The 17338-nt window shown below is 41.6% G+C and overlaps 1 protein-coding gene across 1 annotated transcript in view; it reads left to right on the forward strand.

The window, feature by feature from the left end:
- Positions 1-11215, forward strand: part of LOC136441583 (potassium voltage-gated channel protein Shal-like) — a 50094-nt gene extending 38879 nt beyond the window's left edge. Inside the window, exon 2 of the mRNA XM_066437954.1 lies at positions 7423-11215. Coding sequence (XP_066294051.1) covers positions 7660-9480 — 1821 coding nt within the window. The 5' untranslated portion in view covers positions 7423-7659 and the 3' untranslated portion in view covers positions 9481-11215. The remainder of the gene's footprint in view (positions 1-7422) is intronic.
- The last annotated feature ends 6123 nt before the right edge of the window (positions 11216-17338 follow it).

The raw sequence follows: 17338 nt of genomic DNA on the forward strand, positions 1-17338 counted from the left end.
AAGAACACCAATAATAGGCTTATCGTTACCCTAGGCCATAGGGGCATATAAATTAGATCATTTTCTTTTATTTATTGGGCATACCAGTCGACAGTCCTGCGAAACTATTTTTCTTACAATATACCTGTATAATTATTTTTTTGTCGTATTCGTCACATATTTTGAGCATGCTGCTATCTGCGCTCATACCACATGCTTTTGTAAACTCTTTCAAATTCTGGTATTCCCGGTACAATCATGTAATACTAGTATGAAAGTATATTTTTCGCATTACTATGATAGGAAAATGGCAGTCGGTTCTTCAACTAGTAATATAATTGCCCGGTGTTGGCATTTGATGAACATGGGCGTTTTTGAGTCGCCTTGGAGTCGACTCAGGGCTGTGCCAGGGGAACCCTATGCCACTCAAGTAGCGTATTTTAGTCGGAAAACTCCATTTGAGCAGCCCAAAGCTCCTCACACACACACCCGAGTCGACTCCGAAAACCTATGTGTAAACCCAGCCATACAGTCATCAAGATCATGACGTCACATTGCGGGCCTGATCCGTTCTATCAGGACTATCGCGTCCTTCCAACAAGATCGGCCAGATAAATCACTTTAGCCAGCTCTTGCTTCACTTGAACTCTTTTTATCTCGGTCAAATGGCCTCCTATCGAAATGATTAGTTTACCGAGGCCACGACATTTGGTATAAGCTTTTAGCTCTTATCGCTCACCTTCCATCAGTATGTGCATGGATAGATTCTTCTGTAGATCTCCCTTTTGCGATGACCTCTTTTAATGGTATTTTTTGTGAACTGACATCAGCTATGACCTTCCATCACAACTTACCGATGTGGTCGTGTACGCGTTGGAAGTGCTTTCTTTTGTCAAATGTGGTTCATGAAAAATTCAAAATTCATATTTCAAGTGAAGGTAACGTTATATTGGGATTTGATGGACTTTACGATGTCTGATTCTATTTTACACTTCTTGCGCATTTCCTGCTATTCGCCTAGTTGTCATCTCAATCATTACAGATGAACTAAAGAAAGGTAGCATGGTGATCTTGTGGTTTGTGTCGATGAATTGAATCAGAAGGTCCTGGGTTCGAGTCCCCAGCAGGCCCCAGTGTTGCACCATTAAGGAAGGCACTTTACACATATTTGCTCACTCGACTCTGGTGAAAATAAGTACCTAGCTTTGGTTAGGGACGCTCTCTCAGATGTGACGTAAAACTGTGTTTGATGAAAGCCACACCTCGAGCATGTAAAAAAAATCACCAAGAAGAGTAAAGGGTCCTTCCCGTTGGTGTGAGTGGATCAAACCTTACAGTTTGGTCTTCGGGATGACATCTTGGAAAGGTGATAGTCACCTGTTTGCCAGACCTTCCACAAACCTCAATAAATGAAAAACAAATGAAGGAATAAAAAAGAAGAGAAAAGCGTTAGAATCGGATCACCAGAGGCGTGGTTTCTAACTACAACGAAACACTAGAATTACCGCTGACGTGCTGAATTCAACCATGCGCTTCATCAACTTCCGTTGGAGTACTGTCAATCAAATTGCGCTGTCAGTTACTTTCCCTTCATGACCCAGATTTCCTGAATGACGAGAATACATCGTACACGGGTCCTCATGTCTTTATCTGAATGCACGAATGATCATTTCATAATTGTCACGACGTTATTCGTCTCGTGGAGTCAGATTCACATGGGTTAGCAAGGCACTGCTTGTGACCAATGTAGCAACATCTACATGAATTACACGAATTCTGAAATATTGTTATCAATGCAACAAAATATATATAGAATTGCACGAAGCATGAACTGATATTTTCCATTGGGTCTCTTATATAGTAATTTGAATTCAGACGAATTTCTACCTTAAAAGGTCAAATGCAGCACGAAAAATAATTGACCACAAATTATTGACCAAGTTCAATCCAGGGTCAGGCCCAGCTCGGACATGTTGTAAGGGATTGTATTCGTCATTTCGGACAGTGACGTAAAGCCGGCGGCCCCGTGTATGAGGGAGCTTCAGGCATAAGCCTCAAGCGTCAAACCTCTGCACGTAAAAGGCCCCAACACACTTATCGAGAAGAGTAGGGGTGACCCGGTGTGCTTGACAAAAAAACACATTGTAGCGAAGCCGCATTCCACTACCACTAGCTACTTGAAAAAGCATCATGCTTCACCTCAATTGAAGATGCCTGCTTTGCCGTATTTTAGGCCTCAAAGGAAGTAGCTTGTTCTAAATCACTGCCTCGCGCCTATAGTTCACACTCCACGCCAAAAGATGATAAGATCTATATAATCGCTACCGTGACACTGGATGGACGAACTGACCATAAACAACGGACCAGTAGCCTTGAACGCATCTGATGTTGACACAAGTGCGCATGCTTACATCCCCTCTGATACCACGTTTCCATGCATAATGTTTCAAATTGTATCTGACGCAGAGAAAATGGCCAACTTGCTTTCAGGTTTCCGATTGATTTATTTGTTTTGCAAGCCAGATACCCTGAGCTGGGTGTAGTGAGTTGAATACAGTTGCGCTCGTGTTAAGTCAGGCTGGTAAGGCCGCAGCTGATATATCGCTACGAACGACCTACCTGTATGTGGCCAGCCACAGGCTACACAAGCAGATTTGACAACTTTTTGTATCGTTGTGAAGTGTCTCGAATGTACATATTGTTTTAAGATACAAGATACAAGATAACTTTATTGGAAATCGCAGTGTTGCCGCTGAATTAAAACCATTTTACAAACATATCAATCATCAATCAATCAAAACAACAACTTCAAGTTGTATAGACGGTGCAATACTGTCCGATAGCATGCGTATTCGTAAGACCTTAAAACTGGCATATCTAAAATAAGTGTATGATGTCACATACAAGGTTGGACTCATTTACAGGAAAACGAGTCACTGATCATACTTGTTGATAAGGCGGGTCATGTATGGAATGCAGGAGTTCAAGTACCGGTTAGTTTTTACTTTCGGACAGTTCAGTTTGGGATTTTTCCTAGTCACTCTGCCAGTGATCTGAGCCCTAGGTGGTGGCAACCAGTCCCTGAACTAAGAGTCCATCAGGGATCTAGCGAACTTCAGGCACAACTGTTCACGTCTGGTGGCGAGAGTTGAAAGTCCAAGGTGTTCAAGTGCGTGTTGATAATCCTTTCGGAACACCTATGTGCCAATACGTCCTATCACATGGGGATGACAGAAAGAAATATCTTCTTTCGCTTGTGAATTGTACCCATTAATATAAGTATGAATGCATTTGTGACTTTCTGGACAACCGTTGAGCGCACATTTCGGAAACAAGTTTCTTCTGTTACTCTACATCCAATCATAAGATAGGTATCATGACCAGATATGACGACTGCAAAAATTCCAGTCTTTGATAACTGCTGGTCAAAAACCCCATCAGTAGAAGCCATTGAGGTACATAAAGTAACGTATGTAGACGGACTACTAACGGGCAATGGTCCCTCGAACTACATGATAACAATGTAATGAGTTTTTTAAAAACATTTTCAGGACCGTTTTATCAGGATTCAGAATCCCTGCTACGTGCACGGCGTTTGCATGTCTAATTTGGCGAGATTTGGGACAGCTTTATGTAATATTCTGTGCTACTAGTATTACTTTCGGTTGGTGAATAGCTTATGAATAAGCTAGCAGCAAATGGTAAACGCGTTCCCCGTGCAGAAATTTGAATTTTTAATACTAGACAGTTATTCTCTCTGTTAATGATCGTGATATTACAGCGAAGCCCCAGGTGGCAGCGAAATAAATAGCATTTGATTGGAGAAGGATATAACGTAATTGTCCAAGCTCTCACAATAACACAATGATTGACAGTCTTGAGTTGATTGCGACAGCGGGTTTATGTGCATTTTACTGTGTACAACGTTAAACAGCTGGTGTGAATGCGCTATATATAGCCGAGTTAGAGCGATCATATACCAAAGAGCAGCTTTCATGGGAATGTAAATTGAAGACAGGAGACACTGAAATGGCTTTCAACAAAGTTTCTCTTCATTTTAAACAGAAGTTCCGAAATACGATGCGAAGTTATGTATAAAATTGCTTCTACGAAATCTTAAATGCCTGATAATTTCGTAGAGTAAAAGAGATGGTTTTAGTTCTTCAATCATAATTATATACAGCTGCTTCTGATATGATGAAGCTACACACTATATTCTTATAGGCTTTAGATGTGTGTTTACTTGAGAAGTATTCACAGACTACAGTGATATCCTATAGATAATACAACTTGTTTTGATGGTATCAACTCTAAAGGGCTTTTGGACATTCTAGGAAACTGCCCTTTTATTGGATGCAGCAATCAATATTTTATGATATGATCTCAATGCTGTGAAATGAAAATTGCATTATATGCATGTCTGATAAGCATTCTTCCATCCCAGTATGGCGTACTCTTCATTTCCGAGTTGTTGTTCAGGCACAAAGACCGATGTGAGATGTACAATCCCTTTAAGTCAGTTGACAGTTCTGGCAGCCCTATAGCTATTCAATCATTTTAAACTCACCAAGGCCAATGGAATACCATGAGCGTCATAGTCCACTTTCAGCTCCCTGGTGTTGGCTTTTTGAATCCCCCAAAGACAACATTACAGCACGAATATCAACAGGAGATGGCGACATTTCTGTCCTTGAATGATAAAACTGGTTACCCAACAAAAGTCTTTCAAAGACTTTCAAAAAAGCTGTCAGTTAATAGAAAATAGTTTTTTTTGTCCCAAAGGAAAACTGTAACATTTTCCAGGACGAATAGACCTAAACTTATATCAACAGACTCCTTTTGTTTAGTTCGTGAATAGATAGACCATGAACTCCCCATTGAATGCACTGCATTCTTTAATACAATACATTCTATATTTAGACAATGTAGTGTACTCTAGATGTTAGTGATTGTGTCAGTCTGTAAGAGCAATAGACGCAACAGTAATTTATCACCGTTTGAAACACGGTTGAATAACGTCCAATGGCTGATCTGAATGCTAATTACATTACTGATAAACCGCTATATGCCATAAGACGTTAGCTCTTACCATTAGAACGTGCAAACACAGATTGTTTTTTGAAATGATTGGCTTAAGCCGCTCACCTGATTTTAATCTCATTATATAGCTATCCATTCAGCCTCATTAGTCGCAGTTGTTTTTGATATTTAAAGATTAATCCAAACCATTTCCAAAGACGACGGTTCTGTACTTATAGAACGTGCAAATACAGCTTGTTTTTGTAAGCATTTCGCCTAATTTTTAATCTCATTATAAAGTTATCCATTCAGCCCCAAACTGCCTCATTAGTCGCAGTTGTTTTTGATATTCAAAGATTAATCAAACCCATTTCCAAAGACGACAGTTCTGTACTTATAAAACGTACAAATACAGCTTGTTTTTGTAAGCATCTCGCCTAATTTTTAATCTAATTATATAGCTATCCATTCAGCCTAAACTTGCCCCATTAGGCGCGGTTGTTTTTAATATGTAAAGATTAATATAAACCATTTTCAAAGATGTGTGCTTGAGATAAGGCATATTTCCACTACGTACCATCTATATTGACAAACCTGCTGTAGAAAGCCTATTAGTTTTTCGTGTGTACGTTGCCCATTAGATATATCATCATCTAACATTTGATGATATAGTGGTTTAGTCCTTGACTAAACCACTCAAAATTATTGTAAAGAAACGGCGTAAGAATTAATAATTTTTTAAACTTTGACCCCTATATAAAACATGACTACAACACAGTATGAAAGGGCTGGTAAAATAAATAAACAACACTTTTCATCCGCGATAACATGTCAACTGGAACTATGCAACTTTTGCTCAGAGCATCGTACATTTACTTTTGTAGATCTTGTAAAATGTAAGCATTGGTAATCAGCTAAAACGTGATGTATAGTGGTCACATAGAAGGTCATTTGGTCATCGGATGGACTGTAGTAAAATAAATAATTATCACTTTTCATCCGCGATGACATCTGAACTCGAAGTATGCAACTTTTGCTGACAGAACATCGTACATTTACTTTTATAGAACTTGTAAAATGCAAGCATCTGTAATCAACTAAAATGTGATGTACAGTGGTCACATAGAAGGTCATTTTGCTATGGGACGGACTCCAGTAAAAGTTCGTTTTAGCACGTATGTGATCGTAAACACACTACTGAAACGCATTGCAGCGCAGATAAAGGTATCTTTCATGTCCTTTCACAACTATATAAAGTTACAAGCCGTGTTATAGATAATTCCAAGAAAAAGAAGTTTGCAGTTCGTTGCTTTCTTCAATAGCTATATCCCTCAGTCATAACAATCTCAAACATATATGCTAAATATGTTTCCGTTTATAGTTTGTCCATTGGTTCAAGATATAACATAAAAGACTGTTAGTCACTGGCCGTTTCATCCTCTTGTGTCCTAATGGTTTTGAGAGCGTCGTGACTTTATTACCTTTCATAGGAGCCCTTAAGTGTTAGAACGATTTGCTTTATATCACCCTCGAGCCAAATTCAATACTGCGCTTGCAATGTAATGCCGTCCATTCAAAGTACCAAATCCCGCGTTCACTCGTCAACTTATTCTACGGTCTCATTTCCAGTTCGGGACCCGGCCGGGCTGTTTGCAAAATTAAAAAATAAAAAGATGCGTAACAAGAAAATACACGATTTATGTTTCGGATTTTTTAAACGTTTTGTGTCTTTTGTTGTCTTTTATATCATAATAATCGTTCCCATCGTTCTGTCGTGGGGTCGTGTGGCGTAACGGCAGAGTGTTCGACTCAGAACCAAAAGGTCCCGAGTTCGAATCTCCCTGACGCCACCGATGTTGTGCCCTTGGGAAAGGCACTTTCCTCACTTCGCCCAGGTGTCTAAAAGAATGGGTATGTTGTTATCTGTACGTGGCACTGTTAACATAAGTTATAAAAAAACTTGAGTGCAGTCCCCCGTCGTCCCGCCGTGCGGATCGTCCTTGTTCTGTCAAAAACCGAACCGAAGTAACAAAAAAAAAATCGTTCCCATAAGCTGCCCGACCGGGCCCCGCTTTGGAAATGCATTAAATGCGAATAGTGTTGACTTCTTTGATAGAAATTCAATGATACTATCTGACTTGCAACTATACTATCTGACTTGCATGTTTATCCTGTTGGGACCTGGCGTATCTGATTTGCTTAGCGCTTTTCTATTTGCCTATTTGTGGAGGGGATCTCTTATCAACACGTAACCTCGTCGGGTAACTGATAGATAATAACATCATTAGCCGCACAAAGTGCAAACTCACGTATAGATGTAGGAACCAATCTCATCATCTAGACTTTCAATTCTCTGCTGAATTTGTTTCCACGCTTGCTATACCATTGCGTGCACTTAACTACCTCACATGCATCCCATCACAGGGGCGTACAGACGCGTGGTCCGGAATACCATAGCTGCCTGGGCTCCATCGATCCAAGCTGGGCTGTACGATACAACAAACTCCCGCCGTGCGGATCCGGACGGCCGCTGAGCTGACGACCCGGCTGCCCTTGCTGCGATGGTTTGCCAAACAACCCGTGGAGGACTGACAGAGGCGGGAGAGAAGTGATAAATCTACCCCGTCTCGGTCCGTAGCGTTTTCCCGATATACGACCATCATGAGGAGGAGCCTGTCGGGAAACGGGCCAATAAGGCGGCCTGACGCAACTGGTGAACAGAATCACTCGCCTACATTAAACAGGAGGAGGGGGAAGCCTACACCAAAACTGGCACTCAATGACCGTCTTCTGGGAGGGTCGGTCGATCTGGAAGTCAGTCTGGATTCAGTCAGACGAAACGCAGTCATGACTACCAAGACATCCGTCATTCAAAGGAGTGCTACTTTTGATTCCGTATGGAGTGAATCGATTGAGACGAAGATGGACTCCGAGCCATTATGGGATGACACTGAACCCTCGGTTGATTCGGAGCAGACCTCGCAGACACCAGGAGGCTTTGGTTATTACTCACACGGCGGCATTGTGGACGACGTGGACCCGATACCCTGGTACAAATGTCCGGGATTTCTACACACAAAGCACTCGGTGGCGGACAGGGTTATTCTCAACGTGGGCGGAACAATATTTGAAGTCTCCAAATTTGTCTTGGATCGCTACCCAGAGACATTACTTGGTAGCGAAGAGAGAGATTACTTTTACGACGAGTCGGTTAACGAGTACAGGTTCGATAGAGACCCTGAGGTCTTTCGGTACATATTGAACTTTTACCGGACAGGAAAGCTGCACTACCCGGAGGCTGAAACCCTCGGGACCTACGAGGAAGAGCTGATGTTTTTCAGGCTCGGACATGATGCTTTACCTGATATCATTAGCCCTTGTTGTCGGGAATCCTACCTCGATAAGAAAGAGGCTCGCGATCAGCTGAAGCAAGAAAAGGCAAAGGAGGCGCTGAAATTGATAAAAAGGAATCCGGAGGACATACGGGGTTTGATATGGGCGGGGATTGAGAACCCAACGGGAAACTGCATGTCTGCAGCGTTTTTCTATGTGATTATGTTCTTCATAACCATCTCAATCGCGACAAACACAGTAGAGACGCTGTACTGTGGCGCTACTGACAAGGATGTGCCTGTCTACTGTGGAGAGAGGTACCCGCACCTTTTCTACGTGATCGAAACGTCGTGCGCGATGTTGTTTACATCGGAGTACTGTGTCCGACTGTTCGCCGCTCCTGACCGATGGTTGTTCGTGAAAAGTCCCATGGCTATCATCGACCTGTTGTCAATTCTACCTTTCTATCTCGCGCTGATTTTACCCAAGAACAGCAACCTCAGCGGCGTCTTCGTCACTCTAAGGGTTTTCCGGGTGTTTCGGGTCTTCAAACTCTCGCGTTCGTCAACCAACCTGAAGCTGCTAGGACTCACATTGAAAAGTTGTCTCCGAGATCTGAGTTTCCTGCTATTTGCCTTGGCAATGACTGTAATCTTGTTTTCCACGGTGATCTACTACGCGGAGAAGGGAGTACCCAACGGAAGGTTTACATCCATCCCTCAGACCTCATGGTACGTGGTAGTTACTATGACTACGTTAGGGTATGGGGAAATAGTGGCGAATACTGTGTTCGGCAAGATTGTGACGGCGGTATGTTGCGTGAGCTCCGTCATTCTCTTAACACTTCCCGTCACGGTTATCGTTTCGAACTTCAACAACTTGTACAGGCCAGACAAACTGAAAGATGACAGCCCCCCGAGGAAAAATCCTCCGCCGCTGGCCCCGAAAGAACTGGAAATATTCCACGCCCAACATCGTCATCTCTTGACTTGTATTGAGAAGAGCACGGGGCACAATTTTACCACTTTGCGGTTTCCCTATATTGAAACTGAGCACTGGGAAGGGTGTGGCCATCTTCACGGGCATGGGCACAGCCATGGACTTAGACACCTCACGCACAGGGATTCTCACTCAAGTTCTCATTTGTAACAAGGATGAAGCCACACGTAGAACTCTTATGAAATTCACTTATCTAAAGGCCACAGTTCATGACACTGATATAGGGACACAACAGATATACGTCGGGGAAACATGTCTGATATTTGCTGTCCATGTGGAAATCTGTCAGTAGAACATTTGGGGCAAAATTACGCATGCTGGTTACGAGCCTGTCAACCTGGATAGGCTACAACGTTTCCATGTATGTCATGCAGAGAATAACATGTACTGGTTAAACAGTAGCTATAGTAGTCAGTCTCTATTAAGTGATTATACACGAGAACAAACCCACGAAATTATGTGTTTGGGGCTGTACGTGACTTCCTATATGCCTGACTGTAGACAGTAAACTCACTTCTCACCGTAAAAAGTACAATGTGCGGCAGCATCAAGTTGGTTGATCATTGGTTTGCACCTCACGTTTCAAACACTCCAAGAGTCAAACAAGTGTAAGTAGTGAGATGTCACATCCAATGCCGAGCTATATATCCGTATTCCTTCGCAAACCTTTATATATGTGTATGTGTGTGAAGAACATATCCACAATAGTTACTTTGTAGCTTGTCAGAACAATCGCTGCACACGTCATTTAATCGTGTCGAGTGTAATGGAAGCGTGGTGTAGAAATATACGAGCACTCTGGGTGTAATGGAAGACGGCTATGTGATTTATTTGGTCGCGGCAACTCGTTACCGCCTCACGCCTGTTCAGATTACTAGTGTACGAGCACAGAACGGCGCAAGCGCGCTCGTTAGCAGTTTCCTTTTCGCCAGCTCTGTGATATGACGCTCCTAAATTGGCATTCCACTCGACGAGGCAGCACATCTTTAAACGTCAGGTTCCATACAGCAAACAGCAGAGAGCTGCTGTAAGGTTGACTGAAGCAGTGAAGGGTGCTGTTCGTACCGTCCACATTTGAGAGGGGATCATTTGAATGTGACAACCTTAATGTCGTCTGATTTACTTGGGAGTATACTGCCAAGTGACCTTAGAGAATTTTGTAAATCTAGAACCTTTCTAGAGTAGAGAAATGATTAAGATTTGGCGACAGTTTGTACTTGTAATGATTTTATCAATATTAAGACAAATCTGTACTATATATGTGTCGCACGTATCGTTTTAAAAATTACGACAGAATGACAGATATAAGTAACACCGTACCGAATCAAAGCTGCTCAGATGATATACGTCTTTATCCTGAACAGATGATAAAGATGCTAAAATCACAGACCCTTTTTCAGTACCAGGATGTTTTGTTGCACGAGCGTGTGATGCAAACAGTAGAAACTTCCCTGTACTCAGTATCCCTTTTATTTGTCAATAGAATATCAAAATGCTACCTGACATATTGCCAGGCTATATACAGTACGGAATAGGCTTATGGCATTGCAATGAGCCATGTGGTTGTTTTTTTATGATAAGTACAGCATGAATATTACATTTGAGAAATGTATGATGATATCAAAAACAGAAAGAGACAAACACTATTGATACCTATTTTTCGGAAACCAATTAGTTGTTGAAGAAGCGATTTGTCAGGTTTTGGTACTTTTCTGCTGTCCAACGTTTCTTGTAACTGTCAATGTAGCCTCCGAGAGATATTACCCTTGTGATTACCACTATATACATATGTATGAGATATGCCATGAGTACAAGTATTGTATACTGCCTCTTTGGATGTAAGAGGAATTGTTCACAAATCTGAATACACTTCATTTACATGTAAGTCGGGCTGCGTTTTTGTTTATGTAATATGATACAAACAGTCAGATAATTGCAGAAAAACGGATGATTGATATGTCACATGTGTTGAAAAAGGAAACTTTGGGCTGAAGTTCCACGTAGTTGTACAAACCTGTAAGCTAAGACCAAACAACATGCAACCAAAATCATGACTCTGTGAAACTGCTAAAATGCTATGGTCACAATTGGAAAAGGGGTCCCTACCGGGCAATTAAGGCCTGTTTTTTTCGGACGTGACCCGTACGTGGTCCCACGGGACACCCGGTGGCTACCGCGCTATTTTGGGCACGGCCGGGCCCCTGGAATGTTTTAACTCGGTGCTAAAATCAACCCGGGACCCGCTAACAATTTGACGCCGTAAGTTAATCGTTAGAATACCAAGAGGTACCCTTCCGATGTCCGGCAGTCCACCGGGACAAATTTGTGGCTTCGAAGCCCGACCGGGGCTACACCCCCTGCAGGCACCGATGCAAATGTGATCGTAGCATTACATGTGCATATTATGTTTATACAACTTCACTAAACCCACATTGAGTATGTATTACGAGCAGAAGCCCAAAAGTTGGTGGGGGGGGGGGGGGGCTGGTCAAGGATCAGTACCCATACTACTGGTTGTGCTTTTAACACTTTAATGGGCCGATATACTATTTCGCTCGCGAAGAAATTGCTCTCCGCACCATTAATTCAATTTTCCGGCGAGTAATTTGCCCACCTCTATATCCCACGTGGGATTCTTAATCGTTTGCGATGTCGCTTTTAATGTCTTCAAGTGGCTTCTTGCCAGAACATCCATTATCGGCAAGTGCAAATTGCAAAGTGCTGATCACGCCTCTACAAGAGCGAGGTTCAACGCGGACAGATGCAAACTGACTTTGACTTTGAGTGGCTTGATGGTATGATAAGTGACGTACGTCCAAAAACGTACATACTGTATTCGGCACCCCTCTCACGAGGCCTCACTTTTATAATAATGACTTTTTATACTGTTGAAACTTATTCATAGACCTCAGGCTATAGGTCAGTATGTTTTTTTTTGTGTAATAACTTGAATTAATTCTTAATCTTTGTTATCCCGCGCGAAAATTAAGCCATTTTCACCCAATAGAAACCGCCAGGTCGTTATAAAGGAAAGATGTAAAACATACTGTAAGTCTAAAAATATTCGCGATGGTTTTATTTTCACAGCGTCTCTGTGCTGTAGTATTGTTATCTCCATGAAAAATGGAGATATTGTTTTTGGTGTGATTGTGTGTGTGTGTGTGTGTGTGTTTGTGTTTGTGTTTCCGGACTATTGTAGTCAGCATAACTCAAGAACCTCTGGATGGATTACAATGATATTTGATATGTGGGCAGGTGTTGTGACGCCGAAATTCAAGGTCGATTTTGGGCCCCCTGGTATGTGACCTTGGTACTGCAGCAGAACTTCCGTTTTTGTATCTTTTGACCTGGACGGGCTGTGGTCTTGATTTTTGGGTGGCAGATAGCTTGTGATGTAATTAAGAAATGGTGTAGGTTTGGGCACCCTAGCAGCTTGCTCTGGAACTGCAGTGGCGTTATTGTGAAAATCTTCTAAGGAGAATAACTGAGCAAAGGGACGACGGATTTCCATGATATTTAGTATGCAGGTAGCTTAGACAGAGGTGTACACAATGATATACAAATTATGGTAATCGACACTTAATTTGCATAACTAATGAGGAAAATCTATATTTGCAGTGTTTTCCATTATAACTAATATAAGACTCAGATACATGCATGTAACATATGTAGTTTATGGCAAGTGGAGCATCATCAGATACCAATTATGCAAATAAACTCCTAATTTGCATAATTATGCAAAAGTGCCAGAATTCATCCAAGTGGAAAATTATAGGACTGACAATATTGCATCATGTCTAAGTTAGATAAAGGTGTTTATGACCAAGCATATATTATGTAAAGGTGTAAGTCATTTGCATAAACAGAATAGTTCATGGAGATATGAGGTCGAGGAACTCTTGTTTCAACTTGAAACGCTCCGAAAATATCCAATTCATTCCTGTTGCGACTTCAAATTGATAAAATAAAATAACGAATTTGCAGTAATACAGTATGTGTAACAGGTACCTGTATCCATTGAGCAGGCACATGGCACGGTAGCAGCTGGTTATATTACACTGAACGACCTGTCTCACCTAACCTTTGCACATCTATTATTCAATTACAAGCGTTCTTGAAAGCTATGGTTTGAGTAACTATTTTTGGCGTATGGTTTGAATAGTTTCTGCTTCAAACGAACTGTTGCAAACTCCCATGCATGTGCGTGGATCCGAACACATCACGTCACGTCAAACCATAATCCCACCCCCATGACGTCTGAGGCAGTACCGGGAGGTTTGCGGTATTTCTGCCGTATCTCCAAAGAACAGAAGACTCTCGGGGGAGGTGATGACTACACAGGTCGGCCCTCCCTCCGTCTCCCGCCGCTGAACAGGATGATCACACAAGCCTCTCGATCGTTATCTAGTATTAACCGGCGTTCCTCCACAGTTCATGCCATGAAAGGCCACTGGAAATGACCTATTAACTTGACACAAAATAAGTTCCCTAGGCCTGGGTTATTACCGCACAATATTCCCAAGTGTATGCTTGGTCCATTAGAATGAACTAATATGACATTTGAAATGTCCGGGTGGCGCCATATATATATCCATATAGACCATGACGTTGCCTATAATGACTTGCACGTCATAGGCCTAGGAAAGAGAAAGGGGCTGGAATGGTTGTTGGAAGATAGAGAGAATTCCATTCACTTTTATGTCTTTTCATTATTCGTTTTATTTTATGACGTCAGAACATTGAGGAAGGAATTCACCACAGTAATGTAAAAAGAATAGTAGAGTAAAGTAGCACAGAATTTTGAGTAGAGTTGTATAGTTGTATAATGTATAAACCCCCAAGGGCTCTGTCTTATGTACAAACCGTGAAATTTGATAGCCAGCATTTCATACACGGTTAAGTATCTTTTTGTCGTGTATTAAATTGTGATAAGGAAGCAGACACAATGCTATCGCTGTGAAAGGGGCTAGGCGTTACCATGCACGACGGTGGGATTATATGTATTACATGCACATATGTATAATAACTCTAATATGATTGAATTACAAAGCACGTGATGTGGGGTTTTCACACTTGCTTTGTGTTTTACTCAACAGGGTTCTCTCATCAAAGTATATGTATGGCATGTAGGGGAAAACGAATCCACGTATCTAAAGAGACTTTCTTTCTTCAAACCTTCTGGGCCGGAACATGGGACGGAATCTGGTGTTTTTTAGACCTTATTATCATCATCGGTCCTCCTCTTACGAGGTATGGCAAGTGAAGTTCGCTCACCAGAATTTAGGCCTTATAAGAGTGCATAATTTTCCTCATTAGTTTGTTTTTTCCCCGTCTGTAATATGCAAGCCTGCAAGCTAAACAAGGAATCGGGCAATACATATGACAAGTTTGACGCATTAAAATTAAAGACTGCCGTTCGGAGCAAACTTATTAGATGTTGAGGGCGCCAAGATTGCTTGGGGTGACCCGTGTTTTAGAAACACTGCACAGCAACGGGCTATAGCGGGTGGTTATTTGATCATTACCCGGTAAGTATACAATGATAACCAACTGCATGTCTGACGTGCGTGTGTATGTGTCTTGTTCTCCAAGCAGATGTTTCGGCCGCGGGGCTAGCAGTGGCCGCAATTTTTGGCGAGGTAGGCGCTAAAAATCGTGGCCACTACCAACTCCTGACCGACATCTCTGCCTGAAGAATACATGTGCCCTTGCCCAGCGTAGGAAGTCCTGATCTGTAACTAAAGCGGAACTGGAACGCGCTGAATTGCGCCAAGAAATTGCGCCAACTTTGCGAATTTGGCAAAGGTGAGCGAAGGTGAGCAGGTTATTGGAAATCGCAGTGTTGCCATTCAATTCAAAACCAATGTACAATACTGATTGAAAATGCATAAAAAAGAGATTTGCACTGACAAAAGGATGTTCACTCATGATACTTGGCATTTTTACAACATAGGTAAGATATCGTTAAAATATGTAAATTGCGCCCAGTTGCGACGGTTTCTGAATTGCGAATGCCTGACGGTGTTTGGCGCAAACAGGAACAGCGGTTCAGCGAGATACCCGCTTAACATTACTGCTGAATGCAAAATAACATGTAAAGCCCCCTGTCATTGGACCCACGGCACGCTGGCGATCGAATTGACAAAGCACTCAACGAATTTCATCGACAAAAGAAATCTTTTTAAGCTTTGTGTATTTTGTTGTCTTATTGGTCATACTTGCACGTTTTGAATGATATTCCTATATAAAGTCAAGGGTAGCACAAATCCAGTTTAGGACGCAGCGACGGCTATAGTCACATGTACAAAATCAGGATGAGTAGATGCATTCATCTAGAAATTTGGAGGTAATCCAAAAATAGGCTAGCTGCCTTGACATTGAAAAAAAAAACTACAACTTAGTCATGTCGGTTTTACCCTATACAACGATGAAACACATACATGACAAAGGGGACCTGTTACTTGAAGTGATAACGCTAAGATCATAGAACTCAATCAAATCTGAATACCACAGTGACAAGTTGTTTCCACCGTGATCCCAAGCGGCAGCTCATATTTAATGGTGGCATCCGTCATGCCAGTTATTAAAGACAAATGCGCCTGGCTGAGGAAATGCCTCCTTTCGTTCACGCAGCGAATGTATCATCAACACAAGAAGGTCGCCCAAGGGTAATGAAGACGCTGTATTCAAACATCGTGCACGTACAACCTTAAGGCGACGTGTCTTTAATTCTTCACCTCATCTTTATCTCTGCACAAAAATGTGAAGATGTAAGTTATGTTATCATACAGGGATGGTTTTTAATGACAAATTATGCTGGTTAAACTGTAATTAGTCATACTTGGAACAGGAGGCACAATACATTAAAAAGAGTTCAAAGAACTCATACCTCCGTTTCTCATACTTCTTGTTTATCTCAATTAATTAGGTATGCAAATAAGGTTTTAATTAACGTTACACGTATCCATTGATCACTTTATGTCACTCTACCTGGCTAGTATATTGAAAATATATTATTGCGAATACACAGACAAATAGAGAGACAAACAATACATCCAATGAATCAGCAGCCTCTTCCGTTGACTTCATATCTGCCAGCTGTCAGCCAAGGTTGGTGAATGACTAGCTCTACCGCCCACGTTCTGTCTCTCCCGCAACTCTGACCTTTTTCCACTCACTTCCTGTCACTTTGTGGTGAAACATGCATATCTCTCTCCAAAACGTAGTTTCAAACGAGGCATTCTAACAACATTGTGTACAGGGTTAGTTTGGGGATTATTTTTAGAACAAACTCTGTCTCTGTCATGGTTCTTTAAGCAATCAAACAAACATTTAAGATAGATATTGCCATGAAGTAGAGTTTTGAGACTTTCAAACGATATAACTTCTACATCTACATACAACGAAGGTTCCTGACGATGCTGATTACATATGAGCGCTCGTGAAACAGTGGCAGTTTAAGTCGGCATGACATGAGCAGATATTACCTCAACATGAATCACCACAGTAGTCTCCCAAAACGGAACCTGCTTTTTTATTAGTCACATTCATCATATCAATTATTAAACATAACATCAGTTCGCTATGGAATTGAGTTTTTCCATTGAATACGTTAACACAATGATGATATAAGAACCAGGGGTAGTTTAAGTACAGTCGGAATCTGAACAAGCGTTAGGCAATAGAAAATATGGGACACGCACTCACCACAGTTGTAATTTTGTATTTTATCGTCTTAAAGTGTGTTAGATAAGCCACAGAATTATAAAGCTGAAGGTTTATCTTCTACACCAGTTAAGCCTTAGTCAGGCATGACCAACGGAAAAGCTTCTTGCAGAAATGTAAGTGATACATAGAGGGGCTTGACCTCTGTGTTCTTATCTTCCTCTAAAAGTGTATTGTGGTTATGTAAGCCATAGAAAGATGAAGACAAAGGTTTGTCTGCCACATCATTTCATAACTAACGTGAAAGCTTCTAGCAGAAAGCGATACAAGTCAGCTTAAAAAG

Source organism: Branchiostoma lanceolatum, chromosome 1 (genome assembly GCF_035083965.1).
Source record: "Branchiostoma lanceolatum isolate klBraLanc5 chromosome 1, klBraLanc5.hap2, whole genome shotgun sequence".
NCBI classification, from domain to species: Eukaryota; Metazoa; Chordata; class Leptocardii; order Amphioxiformes; family Branchiostomatidae; genus Branchiostoma; species Branchiostoma lanceolatum.